The sequence below is a fragment of the Catharus ustulatus genome, chromosome 5, assembly GCF_009819885.2.
Source record: "Catharus ustulatus isolate bCatUst1 chromosome 5, bCatUst1.pri.v2, whole genome shotgun sequence".
Lineage (NCBI taxonomy): Eukaryota > Metazoa > Chordata > Aves > Passeriformes > Turdidae > Catharus > Catharus ustulatus.
In genome coordinates this window covers 936,354-953,320 of record NC_046225.1, presented here as the reverse complement: position 1 = coordinate 953,320, position 16,967 = coordinate 936,354, and the positions used below count along the sequence as shown (strand labels likewise).

Here is a 16,967-nt window from a genome sequence, read left to right as displayed (position 1 = left end):
AGAGGATCAGAGGTGTTTGAAAAGGAGTCAAGAATGAGGGCAGCTTTCTCCTTTGGGTAGGAAGGAGGCTTCAGCTGTTCTTGTTGCACTCCTGAAGGAGCCTGGGGCTGTGTCCTGAGGGAGATGTTTCCTTATGCTGCTCACAAGATCCAGTGTGTTTCTGGTGTTTGGCTCTGGTGGCCAGGCTGTTGCAGAAGGAAATGCTGCCTGTCCAGTGTGCCTCTGCCCTGCTCCGTAGGCATTTGGAATAATTAAGCTGAAGGTTGTTTGTCTCCCTCCACAGAAAGGTGCTGGCTATCATCTGGATTTGTTCTGGGTGGCCATTCTGATGATTGTCTGCTCCTTCATGGGGCTGCCCTGGTACGTGGCTGCTACCGTCATCTCCATCGCTCACATCGACAGCTTGAAGATGGAGACGGAGACCTCAGCCCCTGGAGAGCAGCCCAAGTTTCTGGGAGTGAGGTATGTCCGACCAGCAAGGCTTCATTACCTTGTTTGCCTGCAAAATCCTTCTGTACAAAGAATTTTGTGCTGCTTTCTCCCTGTTTCCAAAGCCAGTTCCTTGGGCAAGTTTATTTGGCCACATCAGACACAGTGTTCCTGTGTTAAAGGAAATAAATTTCCTGCATATTTCTCTATCCAGGGAAATTCAGCAAGTTCCTTAGCAAATGTAGTGGTCAAACATACACACCTGTCATACCTAGTGCAACCACCTCTACTTAATGAAGCATTTTTTCCTGTGTTTGGTTGCCTTAATTAAGTGGTCTGAAGTGCTTCCGATGGGATTACTCCTGGCAATCAGGCTTGTTTGCCCTGTTTAGGTAATTAAATGGAAATTTTGTGGCCTGACTTTGAGTGTTCTCAAGTATTACTGCCTGAGGTATTTTTGTATGTGGGTGCTGCTGAAGGCACACGCTCAGCACCCCACGAAGGCCTGGCTGATTGACCTGGCTGTTGGAGTGCTGTGGGCAGGGCTCACAACGTATGGCTGGTGCTTTATTGCCTCTGTGCACGCTCTGAGTGCGGCTGTGCAGGGACCTGGGAGTGTTTAACCTGCAGACATGCTGCCCCAGGCTCGGGCTCAGTGCTGTGCTGATCCCCAGACAAGGTAACAAAACCATCTGGGGATTTCTAACAGAGGTCTTGGTCAGGATCCAGCCACCTGCCTGATGCTGAAGGGTGAGAAATGTGTCTGCAAAAATGGGTTTTGGGGACTCCTGTTGGTGTTAATACCTGTGGTCCTGACTCAGTGATGTTGTTTCAGGGAGCAGAGGGTCACTGGAGTCATCGTTTTCATCCTGACTGGGGTGTCTGTCTTCATGGCTCCCATCCTGAAGGTAAGGACTGTTCACAGTTCTTAGAGAGCTTAAATCCAAACCCTTTGGAAGGAAATAGCAACATGGTTGTAGTGTGCTAGGATAGTGACCGAGTTCAGGGCTGGGGTTCTTGGGCACTGTGGTCTTTTTCATTACTATTATTATTATTATTATTATTATTATTATTATTATTATTATTATTATTATTATTATTATTATTATTACAGGGCAGTGTGAGCCTGAGGGGCGGAGGCAGGCAGGGAGCAGCAATGCTGCCCATGCAAGGAATGGAGGCAGTGGCTTTCCAAGGCAGTGTGTTCCTGTTCTTCATTTCTAAGGCTGTTTGTACAGCTCAGATTGTGGTGTCTTGGGTAACAGTTTCCACCTCCACACAAACAGGCATTTCTGTGCCTTTAATTTAATGTCTGATTGTGATAATCCTGTTTTTCGGTTGATGTGACCTTTCCCTGCAAGATCCCTCTCTGTCTATTCCACTGGGGTCTGTTAGTTCCCCTGTGGTTGTTTCAGTCATTAATTATTTGTCCGTGCTTCCCCTAAGATCCTCACTGGAGGACTCCTGAGGATAAGTCAGCATGCTGCTGGCCCACGTGCCAGCGGGAAGGAGCTGGCAGGATTTCAGGACCTTTAGCAAATTCCAGTGGCAGGGTCCTGCTGGAGAGAGCTGCACTGCTAAACACATCTCAGTCTTCTCCTGCCAGCGGCAAATTGAACGCTGACAGTCCCAAATTTAATCAACCAGGCAATCCAGAGAATAATCCCAGCTCTGTTTTCTGAGGGCTTTGCGGTGGTTGTGCTGGTTTTGGATGGTGGTGGTGTTCCTGCTCAGCCAAGGCACATCTCCACAGAAACATCCTTGGCCCTGCTAGGAGGGTGACAGGCACTTTCCTATAAATACAGTTTTAGTTCTGTTGGCCTGCAGCAGCTTTGCTTGGAGCACCAAAGCCAGCACTCCCATCATTAGGGAATACTTTGCCAAGAGAAAGTCTTCCAAAATGACAGCACTGCTTGCTGCTCTGCAGGCTCAGGTACTGAGGTTTCACCTCGGAGTGATCTACAGGATTAATCTTCATGGAATGGTGAAATAATACTCAGATATTTTTCTTACTTTTAAAAAACCCGATGGAAATAAATAGAAGGGGAGGAGAAGAGAGCAGTGAAAATGAGCTAGAAAGCTCAACTCTTGCTTGCTGTAGCTACTGTGGTGTCGTGTCTCATCCCTCAGATCCAGTGAGGGCTCTGAATCCCATGGTCACCCACAGCTTTGGGAACCACCCGCTGGGTCCCTGTCCCTCTCACACCCCACACCACAGAGAAAGCATTTACCTTCAAATGGGAAACACCAGTGCAGCCCACTTGAAGGAGCACATAAATCCAGGAGAAGGATGAGTTAGCAATTAGGAACTCGCAGGAGGGGACGGGCAGTGAGACTCAGGAAGGAAGGAAGGAAAAGTGCAGGCAGGGAGGCTTTGGATAGCATGTGGCTGGGTGACTGTGCTCATGTGCCCCAGGGAAATGCCTGCTGGAAACCACGGACAGGGTGATGGAGAATATGCAGAAACAGGATAGCTGTGTGTTATTTGCCTCTTTATTGAGCTCAGTGCTGAGGTTGGAAGGGGAGGGTGCCATGGCCTGGCTGTGGCTGCCATTCAGTGGCAGCCCCCTGGCACTGCAGCAGGGACTGTCCTTTGGAACTCATTCCATCCTCCCTGGGCGCCAGTAAATCCCACAAAGGCTGTTATTGAGCTCCTTCCTATGGTTTATTCATGTCATGCCAGGCTGGCTGCCCACTTCTAAGGGACAGAGACTCCTTCCAGGGACCCTGTCTGGTGCTCCCCTGCACCTTCCTCACTCCCAAAGGGACATGTGCCTGGTGTGGAGGAACGGGCAGCACTTAGCAATTTGAGGGAGCAGAAAGTGATGTCTGAAAGGACACATCCTGGCAATGAAGAAGGGAAGTCATTGTCCTGTATTTGGGAGTAGTTGTGGATTAATGTGTGTGAGAGATGGAGCAGGCAGAGATTGGGTTGGCATGTGCTGAGGTGTGACTCCAAAGGACAGCCTTTCTGCATGGATTTGCATGGCTTACCCAGCTGGACTGGACATGGAATCACAGGATTGCCCACGTGTTCCTTAGCTTGCTGAGTGGCTGGCATTATTCCCTCTGGTTCTTGACAAGATGTCCTGAAGTAGGAGAGTGAGAGTGTGACTGCACAAATGTCCTCACGTCTCTCAAAACACAGCAGGATTTATTCTTTATTCAGCTTTATTTTGCTTTATTATTTCTATGGCTTCGTTCCTCTGTGTCGTGCCCTCAGGGGCGCAGTCTGAGCTGATGACCAGCTGGGGATGTTGTCCCACCATGTGTTAGCAGTGTGGGGTGTACAGGGAGGTTGTTCACCGGGGCTCTCCTGCTCTTGTCTCGCAGTTCATCCCCATGCCCGTGCTCTACGGTGTCTTCCTCTACATGGGAGTTGCGTCCCTCAACGGCGTGCAGGTGAGTCAGCAGCAGCACAGGCTTCTTCCACAGCCCTCCAGCTTTGCCCTTCTCCTTCACTCTTCCTTCCCAAGATACCCATGAAGGGTGGCAGCTGGTGACAAACCTTGCCACAGGCCTGGGTGTGCTGAGGTGGAACAAGAGGATCCCCTCCAACCCAAACCATTCCAGGATTCTGTAGGCTTCTTCCCCAGCTCAGGCTCACTCCCAGGGTAGTTTGGGTCCTCTGCCACAGACTGAAGGCAAACAAGGAGGATGATTTATGGCAGTGGGGTTATTTCTCAATGCTAAGGAGCAGGGAAGCCAAGCCCCTGTCTTGGTCATTGAGGAAATCTTACGTAAGGAGCCATTCTCATGCCCAGTGCCTGTAGCTGGCCCAAGGAGGCTGGAAATGGTTTTGTTGCTTTCTGGCACTCTGTTAATTGTGGCCTTTCTTCTTCGTGCTGGATTGTGCCCTAAGGGGAAGGGACTGCCTGTTCTGTGAGCCCCAGAATTCCCTCCTGTTGTGTCAAACAGCTCCAGCTTCCATTCAGTGGTGTGGGTTCCGTCTGGTCCCAGCAGTGGGCAGGGAGCCCATGCTCCAGCAGGGGACAGTGAGGGGATTGTCCTGCTGGCCCCAGGGCTGGCTCTCCTGTAGGGGATTTCCCCTGCCCCCGACCCAGGTGGTGAGGGGACTGGGATCCAGCGTGTTTTTTACTCAATGAGAAATGTCCCTTTTGGTTTAACTCCAAGTGCATCCGGTCCAGCACAGGGCAAAGGGACACTGCTGGCAAAGCTGCCCGTCTTCCTGGCGCTTTGGTGAGGTGCTGTTCTGTTTTCTGGCAATGCAGTGTCTGCTCTTGCCTCTGTTGACCTCTGCTCCTGATTTACTTGGGGAAAAAAAAAGCATTGTCCCTAAAGGCAGGAGCAGGGAAGGGGAGGACAGCAAAAATGCCCCAGAGTGTGATGCTGACCCTGGTTTGGGCATTTAATTTTTTTTCTCTCTTTTGTACATCCTGGGTTTCATTCCAACATGTCCTCATTTTCCTTTCCAGTTCATGGATCGTCTGAAGCTGCTCTTGATGCCTCTAAAACACCAGCCTGACTTTATCTACCTGCGCCACGTGCCGCTGCGCAGGGTCCACCTCTTCACCTTCCTGCAGGTGGTGTGCCTGGCCCTCCTCTGGATCCTCAAATCCACCGTGGCTGCCATCATATTCCCTGTCATGGTAGGTGATGCTCTCCTTCTCATGCCTCACTGTGACCACAGCCTGCTCCTTCCCTGCTTGTGCTCTCTGGAAATGTGTAAATCCAGCCTCTCCCTGTGGAGTCTCTGGCTCAGGGCTCCACTCACTGCACGGGGTCAGTGCGCCCGTGGCTGCCTTTACATAAATCCTCTGGAGAAAAACGAGCCTGGAAAGTTAATTTTCTCCCAGGAAGGTGTAGTTAATGTTGACTGTTCCTGGCTGCCAAGGTTAGATTTGCTGTGGTTTCTCCTTGAGCTGCATGGACCAAGGAGAGGGGCATCATTTTTCTGTTTTAGTCCAGATACTCCCTTTAAAAAGCAAAATTGACAAACCAAGAAGGAAGCTCAGTGCTAAGAGAGGTGCCAAATGGAGGGAAAGGGAATGTCTCTGTTCCTTGAACTCAAGTAAAAAGACACTGATGTTGTTTACCATCATGTTATTGCCAGAGCTGTAGACACTGTTAGGCACTCTGGCTTGGAGATGGGTCAGACTTGTACAAAGGCAAAGCTTTCTGAAACTCCTCAATAAATCTTGATCCCAGATCACCTAATTTCAGGTTTATGGACGAGTAAAATCTCAGTTGTGGGGGCAGGTGGAAGCTGCAGGGATTATTTAAGGGAGAGAAGAAGGGAGGGCAGAACCCAGATATCAGAATAGATGATGCAAGTAAAAAAATCTCCAAATGTTCTTGTAAAAGATGTTAAAGATCAGTAATTCCCACTGACATGGCATTCCATCACAATTCCATGACTGTGTTGCACTGATGTTGGAAGCTGAATCTAAAATCTCTTTGCCCATACCAGAATCTGAGTGAAACCCAAGGCTGGCAAAGTTTGTTAGAATGGTGCAGCCTCAGGGAAGGCACAGCCTCACCTTTGATGGAGCTAGATATGGTGGGAAATGCTCAATTTTCTGCCCTCATCAGCAAAAAACTGCAAACTTCCAGTTTGTGAGGATTTGACCAATAGCCAGCTCCCTGTTTATTTGGAGGAAAGGCATTTTCAGCACAGAGGCTCATGCTGGGATCCTCACTGGTGTCTGCATGGCACCTTTCCACCCCTGAGGAATTCCTCGCGTGTGTAATCGCGTCTTAAGTTACGCAAGGCAAAGCCTGGGAATTGTTTGTGCTGTGGATCACGATGGCTTGGGACAAAGCTGTCCTTAAAGGCAGCCTGTTGGGAACAGGTTACAGCCTCCAGCCTGCTGCTGGACCCATTGGCAAAGCCTCTGTAAGGACCCATTCCAGACACATGCCTTCCTTTTTCCCAGTGTGTTCATTGCAGTCTTGCACTGAGCAAGCTTTTACTCCAGTGTCCTGCTGCCACAATCCCAGTCAACTTTATTCTGCAAACTCTGGGAGCGCAGACTGGCACTCATCTGATTTCTTAAGAGTTCAGCTGGGCAAGTGGTGAGAAATAAATCAAGGTTTTATTAGTCAGGCTGTCCTGTGGACCTGCCTCCAAAAGTAAATGAAAGGGCTCTTTTTTTAAAAAAAATTATTTACTAATACAGGAGTACTGACTGATTATGATGTTGTTTTGTGTCATGAGGCAGTCACAGCACAACCTCTCAAGCTGAGGGATGTCCCATGTGTTCACCACCTTCTTTGTATGTTCATTTACAGCCAGAATTCAAGAGTGTGGGCTTAGAAGCAGAGCGGAGAGGAATGCAGTGTTCCAAATGAACAGTAAAATGTGACTGGGAATCCCTCTGTGCCTTTGCAGATCTTGGCCCTGGTGGCAGTCAGAAAAGCCATGGACTACCTCTTTTCCCAGCATGACTTAAGCTTTCTTGACGACGTCATTCCAGAAAAGGACAAGAAGAAGAAAGAGGATGAGAAGAAGAAGAAAAAGAAGAAGGGCAGTATGGACAGTGACAATGATGATGTAAGGAGCTTCCTGCTCTTGTCACATTCCTCCTTCCCAGGTAGCTAACCCCCAGCACGTTCCATGCCCTGCCCAGTGCTGAGGCTGGACATTTTCCAGCCACTTGTGGAGCTGACAGCTCAGTCTTTTGCTGCTGCAGCAAATGGTCCCAAAGAAAACTTAATTCCTACACTGCCTTCCCTTTTCCAGCCTGTGGTGGGTGGTGTGTGCATTGCTAGGAATGAAATCACACTTCCCAAGAGCACCAGGTACCTGCTGAGATGTCATGCCCCTTGCTAGAATGCCTCTCATCACCCTGCCTCCTCCAGCTTCCCTCCTATGCCTTTCTCCCCTTTGTTGTCTCTTATATTTTAGGAGGAGAATGCTTTTCACCAGCAGCTCTGGTCCTACTGGTTTTCTCTTTTAAACAATATTTTTGTAATGGCTCTTCTGGAAAGCACGAAATAGATGTGATTTTGTCATATTGCAGGAAAAGCTGCTTTGTGTTGGTAGAAGTAATCACCTAAGTGTTTCCCAAGCATCTGTGCCCTCTGCAGTACACTCTGCTCCTCCCTCAGGTGGCAGCATGCCCTAAATAGTGAAAAGTGACCTGGCCAGACCAGACCATGTGCCTTTCACTGTCCTCCTTCCTCCTGTACATATATATATATATATATATATATATATATATATATATCTAAGAAGAAGAAATGCAGTCTTGGTGCCTTTAAATGTTCTCCTGCTCAGGTCTAACTCAAACCCTTTAAAGTTATGTTGAAGTGCTAAACACACTCTGTGGTGAGTTCTAAGCATGGTGTCACTTCTGCTCATGTCCATGAGGAAGGGCCTGGGGTGCAGGGAGAGGTAAGGTCACCTGAAGCTGGGAGGACTGGCTTTCAGTTCAGACAGCAAGCTGCCCTGCCCCATCATCCCTCCAGTTCCCAGGGCCAGGGTTTTCCTGAGCACCCTTGAGCAAGGCAAAATGAGGTTAAAGGAACCCTGCTGAGTAATCATCAAAGGTTTGACTCCATCCCCTCCTCCTGACTGGTGTGACTCCAGCAGCCTCACATCCCAAGCCATGGCTTCCCTCTCTCCAGTGGGTTTTGTATTTCCTCTCTTCCCAGGCTTTTCCTCAATTCCAGGTACAGTAATTAATCTAATGGCTAAGACATTTAATGCAGAATATTGGTTCTTAACTCTTGCAGGTTTTTTTTCAGCACTTGCTTTTACCAGCTTCCTGAACACACAGCACTGGGCATTACTGGTTGGATTATTTTCACACTTTCCCTTCCAGAAATATCCACCCCCAGAGTTAATCCTGTGGGATGTGGGGGGCAATGCATGGCTTGGAGTTCAGCCAAGGGAACTGCTGGGTGTTGTTTGTGCTTTATTTGAATTATCCCTCAGCCTCATAAAAATTGTCCTGAGGAAACATCTTGTTGTTGGAGTATGAAATAAGGCACTGATTATCAGTTATGTTAAAAAATAAATTAAAGATAAGAATAATACTCCAGGGAGAGCCATTCTCTGGCCTCCTTAGTGTTTTCATGCCCTGGCTGGAAGGTCTCCTCCCTCCACCCTGGTGTTGTGGCTCTGGTTCCCTTCAGGAACAAAGGTGTCCCAGCATTTCTGGCAAATCCCACCTTCCTGCCTGTGCCAAGTTAGGCATTATCAGCCTTTCCTTGGCTATGAAGAGTTCTTTTTATTTTTAAAAAAGCAAAGCAATTCCAAGTACCTCCTATTAAGCAGAGGCAGGTGGGTGATAGAAGGCAGTGGGCTGTAAAATGCCAGCTCTGAGGGACTCCAGCTCTTCCCTGTGCCTCATCCTGACCTGGTTGCTGTTTCCTCTGGCTGGGCCAGGCTTACAGAGTTCTACCCAGGGCTCTGGAGTTGATGAACCAGAGATGGAACTGAGACTGGCTTTGACTCCACTTGCATTAAGGAGGGAGCAGAGCCAGGATGTCAGGAGCCTCTGCCCTGCCATATCTGGGCCCTGCAGAGCAATTGGGAACAACCAAGGGCTTTTACAGGAATCCCAGCAGGATAAAGGGTTTGGATGAGCTTTTCCAGCAGCCAGTGCCCTGCTGTGTCTGCCCACAAATGCATTTTCCATCTCTGTTTTCTGCAGCTGACTCCAGGCAGAATGGGACAGTGTCTTTTAAGAGGAGGGAGTGGGGAAGGAGGAGATTTATTACAATTTACGATTCCACAAGATGATTCTTTCAGTCTGTTTTATTTTTGGAGTGTGAGGGTGTGAAGGGCAGTGGGGTGCTGTGGGGAACCAGTGGAATCAATCAGGCAGCTAAGCTGAAGGATGCTTTTCTCTTTTTCCTTCTTTTCTTTTACCTGTTCCTACAGAACTATGTGAAGGATAATTTTAATGTGTGGGAGACGATAAGAGAGAGAGCAGTGGGAATATTCTAAGACCTTTTACACGTTTCTTTCACAGTCTGACTGCCCCTACTCAGAAAAAGTCCCAAGTATTAAAATACCAATGGACATCATGGAGCAGGAACCTTTCCTAAGTGATAGCAAACCTGCTGACAGTGAGTAGAACTAAGCTCTTGCATGCCTGCTTGACTCTGACTTGCACTACAAAAATATATCTATATATATTTAGAGTGATTTTTAAAAATTTTTAATCTTACCTTTTACTTCAGAAGTATTTTCTTGTTCTTTTTTCCCCCCTCTCCTTTTTAATTTCCAGGCCCCTGCTTTGTGACAGATTTTGCTTTTGTGGGCTTTTATTTTCTTTGCTGGTTACAAAATCAGTGTTGTTCCTTCTGGTGCCTCCAGTTTAAGTGCTTTTCTCTGGCTCCTGACAGGTCTCCTGGCCACCCACTCTCTCTCCCTCTCCCCCTTGGTGTTAACCTGCTGATGGTGGGATTTATTTTTTTTTCACTGAGCCTGGTGTTCTGGATTTGCAGCGCTGTCCTGTCACTGTTTGTTCCCTTAGGTGCCAAGCAGTTGCAAAAACCAGCATTTAACAGAGTAATTAATAATTTGTGTCATTAAGCTGCACAGGCAGAGATCAGTTGGCCATTAACACACTTCCCTTCTTAGGTGGTTTGTGCTCTTCTTTTTGGTTCTAATTTCTCATGTTGATAGCTGTAACTGATGAATTTGATCTTTATTTTCAGTCATTCCCACTTTACATTTTCCTCTTTTTAAGTGAGGAGTCACAGCTGACCTTGGTGGTTTTGCCTTTGGGATGACTTTTTAACATGCTAAGGGTGTCATATGCCCTTTTCTTCTGAGGTGGGAGGGGAGAAATACAAACTAAAGTAATAAACTAGTGCTACTGCCAGGCTGGTGCTTCCTGGGGGGGTTCCTAAACCCCCAGATCTTTAGATCCTTAAATTATCCGTAGGGCTTAAGACCTGGGAGCCAGGTCCCTTTCCTTAGGGTAGCATACAGATGGATTCTGCACTGGAAAGGAGACACTTTCTTGGCTATTTGGATGTCCTTAATGTCTTGCTGATGTCAGCACATCATCCAAAATCAGCCACAGCAATCACATATCCTCCTCATTCTGTTTTTAATTCCTGATGTACTGAAAACAAATTGCATCCCAAATTTTGTTACTCGGGATTTTAGGATCAGATGCCATTTTTTTCCCAGCATCTTGAGGGCTACAACAGTTCAGGAAAAGGCAGCTGTGGCACGAGGGTGTGACAGTGGGAGCACAGGGGCACTGAGGGGTGGAGGGCCCAGGTAAGTGTCAGCCCCTGGGGCACGGGGCCTGTTGGCACCCAGGGGGCTTTACCTGGGAGCAGAGATGGGGATGGCGTTGGATCAATCCATGTGGAGCTAAGAGGAGAGCTTGGTCTGTAGATGTGGGTTGGAGGAGCCAAGGCAGGGCTTGAGGCGTGGTCAGTGCTGCAGCAGTGACAGTGAGGCTTTCTTCCCCCAGGAGAAAAATCACCAACATTCCTTGAACGCCACACATCGTGCTGATACAATTCCCTTCCTTCAATCACACGCCATGCCAAGGTAAGCACTGGAAATGCACTGCTCTCCCCCTCAGAACACAGCAAGGTTCCTACAGGGAATTCCTAAAAAACACTTGGGGGACATTCCCTACCCTGGGCTGCTGCTGCCCAAGGTGATTATGAATAAGTGGTTCTTGGAGCAGCCTGGTCTGGTGGAAGGGGTCCCTGCCCATGGCTGGGCATGGAACTGGATGAGCTTTATCGTCCCTTCCAACCAGGACACTCCCAACCCAAACACGTGGGGATTCTGTGAGGCACAAGTGCTGGACACTTGGAGCTCCTCAGTCAGTGGAATGGGTGCTGCGAGCAGTGTTCAGACCAGCTCATTCACCTTATCTCTGTGTGGGCCTTACCTTAAATTCAGCAGTGTATTCCCAAAGCCTGGCATTCCTTCTGCACTGACCTTGCCTGTCTTCTTCTTCGCAGCCCTCCACGAACTCCAGTAAAAGTTGTGCCTCAAATTAGAATAGAACTTGAGCCTGAAGACAATGGTTACTTCTGGAGGAGCAAGGGAACAGAAACTACTTTGTAATTTGTCTGTCTGTCCAATCTTTTACAAATTCACTTTGTCACTAGCCAAACGTTAAGAAGCTCCTGCTCCCGCCGGCGATGGTGACTGAGCCTCCCCGCTGCCTGCCCAGGGCTCGGAATTGTGGAATTGCGGAATTGTGGAATTGCCTTCCCTGGCTCCGGAGCTAAGGATGTCACCTGATGCCTGTGGGAATGCCAGAGGCACTGCTGTTGGTGTTTGTCTGGCAGAGCAGAGCTGACCTCCAGGCTAATTCCATGTCTGCTCCGCTGCTGGAGATGCTGGAACGTGCTGCTAACCCTCCGTGCTCTCACCTGTAGATAAAAGAGAAGGTACTTCACTCCCAGCACAGACAGACCATTGCCATCGCTGTAGCATGTTTGGAAATGTCCCTTTCCTATGCAATTTTTTTTTAAAGAAACACTTTAATGGACTTAATCCGTCAGGTACATGGAAGAGTGTTATTTTCCTAGATTATTTTGTTTAAATTATGGGGGCCTAACCTACGACTTCTTTTTTTTTTTTTTTTTGACAATTTTTTAACCTTTTTTTAATTACTGTAAAGAAAAATGAATTTTTTTCCTGCAGCAGGAAACGTATAGTTATGAGTAGTTCTACCTCTTATTTCTAGATGCCAGGCTTTCTGTAAAAAATGTATTGTACCATATATAATGTGATTTTTACAAAAAACAAACCCATGACATCGCACCACAATCTCCAGGGCTGGATCAGTTCCATTAACACCTTCTGCTCCGAAGCATCTGTTTTTCTTATGGTTATGTTGGTTTTTGAAGTTTTTTCTAATGAGCAATCCCTGCTGTGAAGGAGACTTAAATCTCTTGTGATCTTGGAAGAGTCTTGGAGGGGTTGTTGGTCCAGCGCTGCAGAGGGATGCTGGTGTCCGTGGTGTTGATTTCTCCGTGGAACACCGGTGTGAGTGTGCAGTGAGGAGAGCTGAGCTGTGCCTCAGGCACGGTGGACGAGGAGGAAGATGAAGGTGGCCTGCTGGGATGTTCATCCTGACACTTGGATTCCCAAACTTCCACATCCTCCTCCATCCCAGCCCTGTCTACCATCACCTACGGAATTTACCCTGAACCTTGGCACTGCCACAGCCCCAGACCCAGCAAGGCAGCAAGGCCAGGCAGGCCAGGCATGGGCATCCCAGGATTTTGGGGTGGAACCAAGCGAGGGAACATCACAGCAGTGGTGAGCGAACATCATTCTCTCTCCTGTAGCATGTTTATTCTGGTATGTGCATCTAAACACACATCTGGGAAACTGGGCTTCACCAGGACATGGGGGAACACGCTGAAAGCTTCATCCAAAAATGAACAACAAAACAAGAAGGAAAAGTACCCCAGCTCTCGAGGCGAATTCCCTGACGGAGACAATCCCATCACAGAGGATGGGCACAGGTTGCCACTTGGTCCTTGCAAAACCAAAGTCTGGGTTGGTGAAGTCAAGAAGATTTTCTGATGGTGCTGAGACCTTAAATGCCAAATTTTAGCATCTGCTCCCACAGAGGAGCCACCAACTCTGTACAGCTCCTGCTCGCTCTCCAGGGGTCTCCCCTTCAGTTTCCAAGACATCTGTGCTGAGTATCCCAGGAACTCTGGGATACTTCCAGGCTGAAGCCTGCTCTGAAAATGCTGGGGAGACTTGGGAAAAGCCTGAAGAGGAGCAGCTGTGGGATCCCTTCTGCTGCTGAAGGACAGGTAATTTGGGAAGTGGGATGCCAGCTTTAGCCACTGCTCTCCATCCCTTGGTGAGCAGCAGTCCTGGCTCCCAGTGGGGACACGGGCTCGAGCGCTGCCTGTGGGGTACCAGGAGCTGCTTGTGGGATTGCTGCACACCCTGCCCTGACCGTGGATGTGTGGCAATCCCAGGGGAAAGGTGGATCACAGGGGCTGTCCCCCACGGGCACAGCTTCCATCTGCTGCTGCCTGGTGACCTGTCTCCCCAGAAATGAGGTCTTCACTTCTGCACCGTGTTAAATACACACGAAGTGTCCTGACTGCTGTTCTGGATCTTTCTCTGTTGTGTTTTTTGTGTTGTGCTGAGGGCAAAGGGTTCTGCAGCTTTCCACGAGAAACACCCACCCCTGGCAGCAGGGGAGAGCCTGCAGCACGACGGGCCAGGCTCTCTGCACGCCGCATGCCTTTGAACAGAACTGAAACGCCCTTTCAATCCAAAGTAGGGATTTTGTCGGAAAAGCCTGGGTGGGTGCTTCAGGGAGAAAGTGTGGAGACTGACCCAAAGCCCTGCACGATCAGAAGCCACCTCCCCCAGCAGAGGCAAGGCCCCAGCTCGCCGTGGCTGCCGGCCTGCGCTGCCCGCCCGGCTCACAGACCTTTGTATCTGCATTGAATCAAGTCGCACTTTCAGACACTTTCATCATTGCTTTTAATTCTCCTAAGTCTGTGTATGTGTTGGAGGAGAGAACAAGGACTAAGGATGAAATGAAGTGGATCAGCTGGTGGAACTAAAAAGAAAAAAGCAGAAAACATTTCAAACATATTAAAGTGATTTTTTTTTTTCCCGGTAATATAAAATATGAAATTCCTTATAACATTATAGTATTTTACAGTTTTATGAAGCTTTCTATTGTGACTTTTATGGAATCAAAAGATGAAGATGATGAGATATTTTAGCATTTATATTTTTCAAAATTACATAAATGTATACTGAAAATAAAGTAACTTTATGCATTTATGAGAGAGTTTGTGTCTGTTTTCCCTCATTACGTGCCAAGTCCTGTCTGGTTGATCTGATCCCAGAATCAGTGTGCTGATACACCCTAGTGTTGGCCGCCCTGAAGCATATTTTGGGATGCCTGGGGGAGTGGCTGGAGCTGAAGTGTGGCCAGAGGGGGTGGCACAGCATCTCTGTCTGGCTCCTGTCACCTGCACACAGTGAGGATGAGGCCAGTGTGCCTGGGCTTCCCCACAAAACCTCTGGTTTCTGGGCTGAAACTTGCCATGATCAAATCTGCTTTCTGAACGTGTTCCTCAGCCAGGAATAACCACTGCCTTAGGGAAACAGCAACCATGGGAGCCTCCCAGAGTTATGAGTGCACAGAGCTGTGGACCCCAGCAGCCGCTCCCCTCTGGGCCCCTGGCCCTGCAGGCAGGATCCCTGCTCGCACAGCTCTCTGAGCTCGCCTGGAAAAGCAGGGCTGGCCAGGGGGCAGCACCTGGAGGAGGACTGGGCTGGCATCTGCACAGCCCCTGGGCTCCGTACCCCCAGGGAACTGACGCTCATCTCAACCACTGAACCAAGGGGAGAAGGAAGTGTCAGCAACTGACCTGGGTCAACCTGAGAGGTGTTTTCCAATCTAAAAGGTTCTGTTCGGGGATTGTAACACGGACAAGGGCGGTACCGCTCATCTGGCGGCAGGGAGAGCCACCTCCTTGCCTCTCGAGATCCTTGTTGGTCAGCTCTGCTGCCTCTGCAAGCTTTGGAGCAAGTACTATGAATAGAGCACTCAGCCAGCTCGCTGGGGACTGGAGATGAGCCCGGAGGTCTGACAGGTCTCACCCACTTCAGGAAGCAGGCAATGGGCATGGGGAAAATGCAGCAGGTGCAGACCCTGGAGAGGAAGGGCCTGGCGGAGCGGCTGCTACCGCTCACGGCGATGCAGCCCCGCGGGTTCCACAGGGGCGAGGGACGGGAGCCCCAGGGAGCTGCGGCCAGCGGGCACGGAGGGAGAGGCGGGCAGTGCTGTCCCGCGGTGGGGCGGCGCTCCGGGGGTGGCGAAGCGGGGACAGCGCGATCCCGGGCTGGAGCGCCGGGCCTGCCCGCGGGGGGACCGCGCCTGGGGCCGGGGGTGCGGGGACCGAGCGCTCCCGGGCGGTGCCGCCTCTCCCCTGGCGGGCGGGTCGAAGCGGCAGCGGGACCGGGATCGGTACCGGGCCTGGATCGCGGCGGGAGCGCGGCGGTTCCCGGTTCCCGGTACAGACGCAGGGCGCCCTCTGGCGGACACGGAGAGCGGTGCAGGCGCGGAGCCCCCGCGTGGCCCCGGTACGGCGGTGCGGGGGCACCGAGCCAAGAACGGGCGGGGAACCGGGCGAGACCGACACAGGTGTGAAGAGCGGGGCACAGACGGCGGGGAAGGGGGGCTGCGGCGAGGCCGAGCGCTGCTGGGATCTGCCGGGGGTCCCGGGCGGTGCTGCCTCTGCCCCGTCGGGAGGATCGGGATCAGGACCGCGGTCGGAACTGGGATCGGGATCGGGACCGGTACCGGGACCCCGCAGGGCGCCCTCTGGCGGACACGGAGAGCGGTGCAGATGCGGCGCCCCCGCGTGGCCCCGGGACGGCGGTGCAGGGGGCGGGGCCAACGAGGGGCGGGGCCGGCACAGGTGTGAGGGGCGGGACCAGCACAGGTGTGAGGGGCGGGGCCACGGGGCGCGTGCGCGGCGCGGGACAACAGAGCGCGTGCGCGGCGCGAGGCCGGCACAGGTGTGAGCAGGGCAGGGCCGCAGGTGCGCGGGGCTCCAGCGCGGCTGCGCGGGGCGGGACCGAGGGCATTTAAATCCCGGAAGCGGCCGGGGGCGCCATTTTCTCCCAGCGCTCGGAGGTGGCGGCTGCGGCAGGTCCGGGCTCCCTCGGCGGGGCCCAGGTGAGGTTCTTCCTTTTCCTTCTGTCTTTCTGTCCTTCTCTCTGCTTCTCTCTGTTTCTCTCTCCTCTGTCCTTCTCTCTGCTTCTCTCTGTTTCTCTCTCCTCTGTCCTTCTCTCTGCTTCTCTCTGTTTCTCTCTCCTCTGTCCTTCTCTCTGCTTCTCTCTCCTGCTTTTCTCCCCTTCCTCTTTTCTCCCTCTACCGCCCTTCCCCGTCTCCTCCCCAGACCCCCGGCTCCCTCTCTCCCCTCACCTCCCCGCCTTCCGTCCCTGCCCTGTCCCGCACCCCAACCGCTCCTGCCGCTCCTCCCTTGGCCGCTCCTCACCCACTTTCCAACCTGACTCGTCCCTCTGTTCCCCTTCTATCTCCCCTGCCTTCCACTAGTCCCGCTTTCTCCCCTTGTACCGTCCCTGCCTCACCTCACCCAGCTTCCCCCTATCTCCCCTACCACGTCCCCCTTATCTCTGCTCTGTCCCCTTTATTCTTCCTCTGTTCCTCTTGTCCCTCCTCTCTGTCCCCTGTCCCTGTGTCCCCCGCAGCCGCGGGGTTCGGGGTGCCGGATAATAAAGGCCAGAGAGCCCCGAGCCGGCGCCCCTCGCGGGATCCCCCCACGGGGCCGGAGCCGCTCTGCGGGTCCCCCCACACACAACACTGCCCCACACTGCCGGGGGTCCGGCTGTCCGCACATCACACTGGGGGGCGGGGGGCGGGCTGGGGGGTTTGGGGTGGGGGGTTTGGGGTGGGCCCCCTCACTAGGAGGGGGTCCCGGGGGGGTGGGGGGGGTTTAGGAGGGGCCCCCTCACTAGGAGGGGGTCCCGGGGGGGGGGTGGGAGGGGCCCCCTCCGGGGGAGGGGCCCCTGGGGAGGGGCGGGGGGCGGGGCCCCCTCCGGGGGGAGGGGGCGGGGT

At 51.5% G+C, this 16,967-nt stretch overlaps 1 protein-coding gene across 5 annotated transcripts in view; it reads left to right on the top strand.

The window, feature by feature from the left end:
- SLC4A4 (solute carrier family 4 member 4) overlaps nucleotides 1-11,496 on the top strand; it is a 106,555-nt gene extending 95,059 nt beyond the window's left edge. For all 5 annotated transcript variants that reach the window (XM_033061270.2, XM_033061274.2, XM_033061271.2 and 2 more), the window contains 8 exons: nucleotides 284-462; nucleotides 1,265-1,337; nucleotides 3,763-3,831; nucleotides 4,866-5,039; nucleotides 6,782-6,943; nucleotides 9,372-9,468; nucleotides 10,836-10,915; nucleotides 11,341-11,496. In XM_033061270.2, coding sequence (XP_032917161.1) covers nucleotides 284-462; nucleotides 1,265-1,337; nucleotides 3,763-3,831; nucleotides 4,866-5,039; nucleotides 6,782-6,943; nucleotides 9,372-9,468; nucleotides 10,836-10,879 — 798 coding nt within the window. In that variant the 3' untranslated portion in view covers nucleotides 10,880-10,915; nucleotides 11,341-11,496. The remainder of the gene's footprint in view (nucleotides 1-283; nucleotides 463-1,264; nucleotides 1,338-3,762; nucleotides 3,832-4,865; nucleotides 5,040-6,781; nucleotides 6,944-9,371; nucleotides 9,469-10,835; nucleotides 10,916-11,340) is intronic.
- Nucleotides 11,497-16,967: the final 5,471 nt, after the last annotated feature.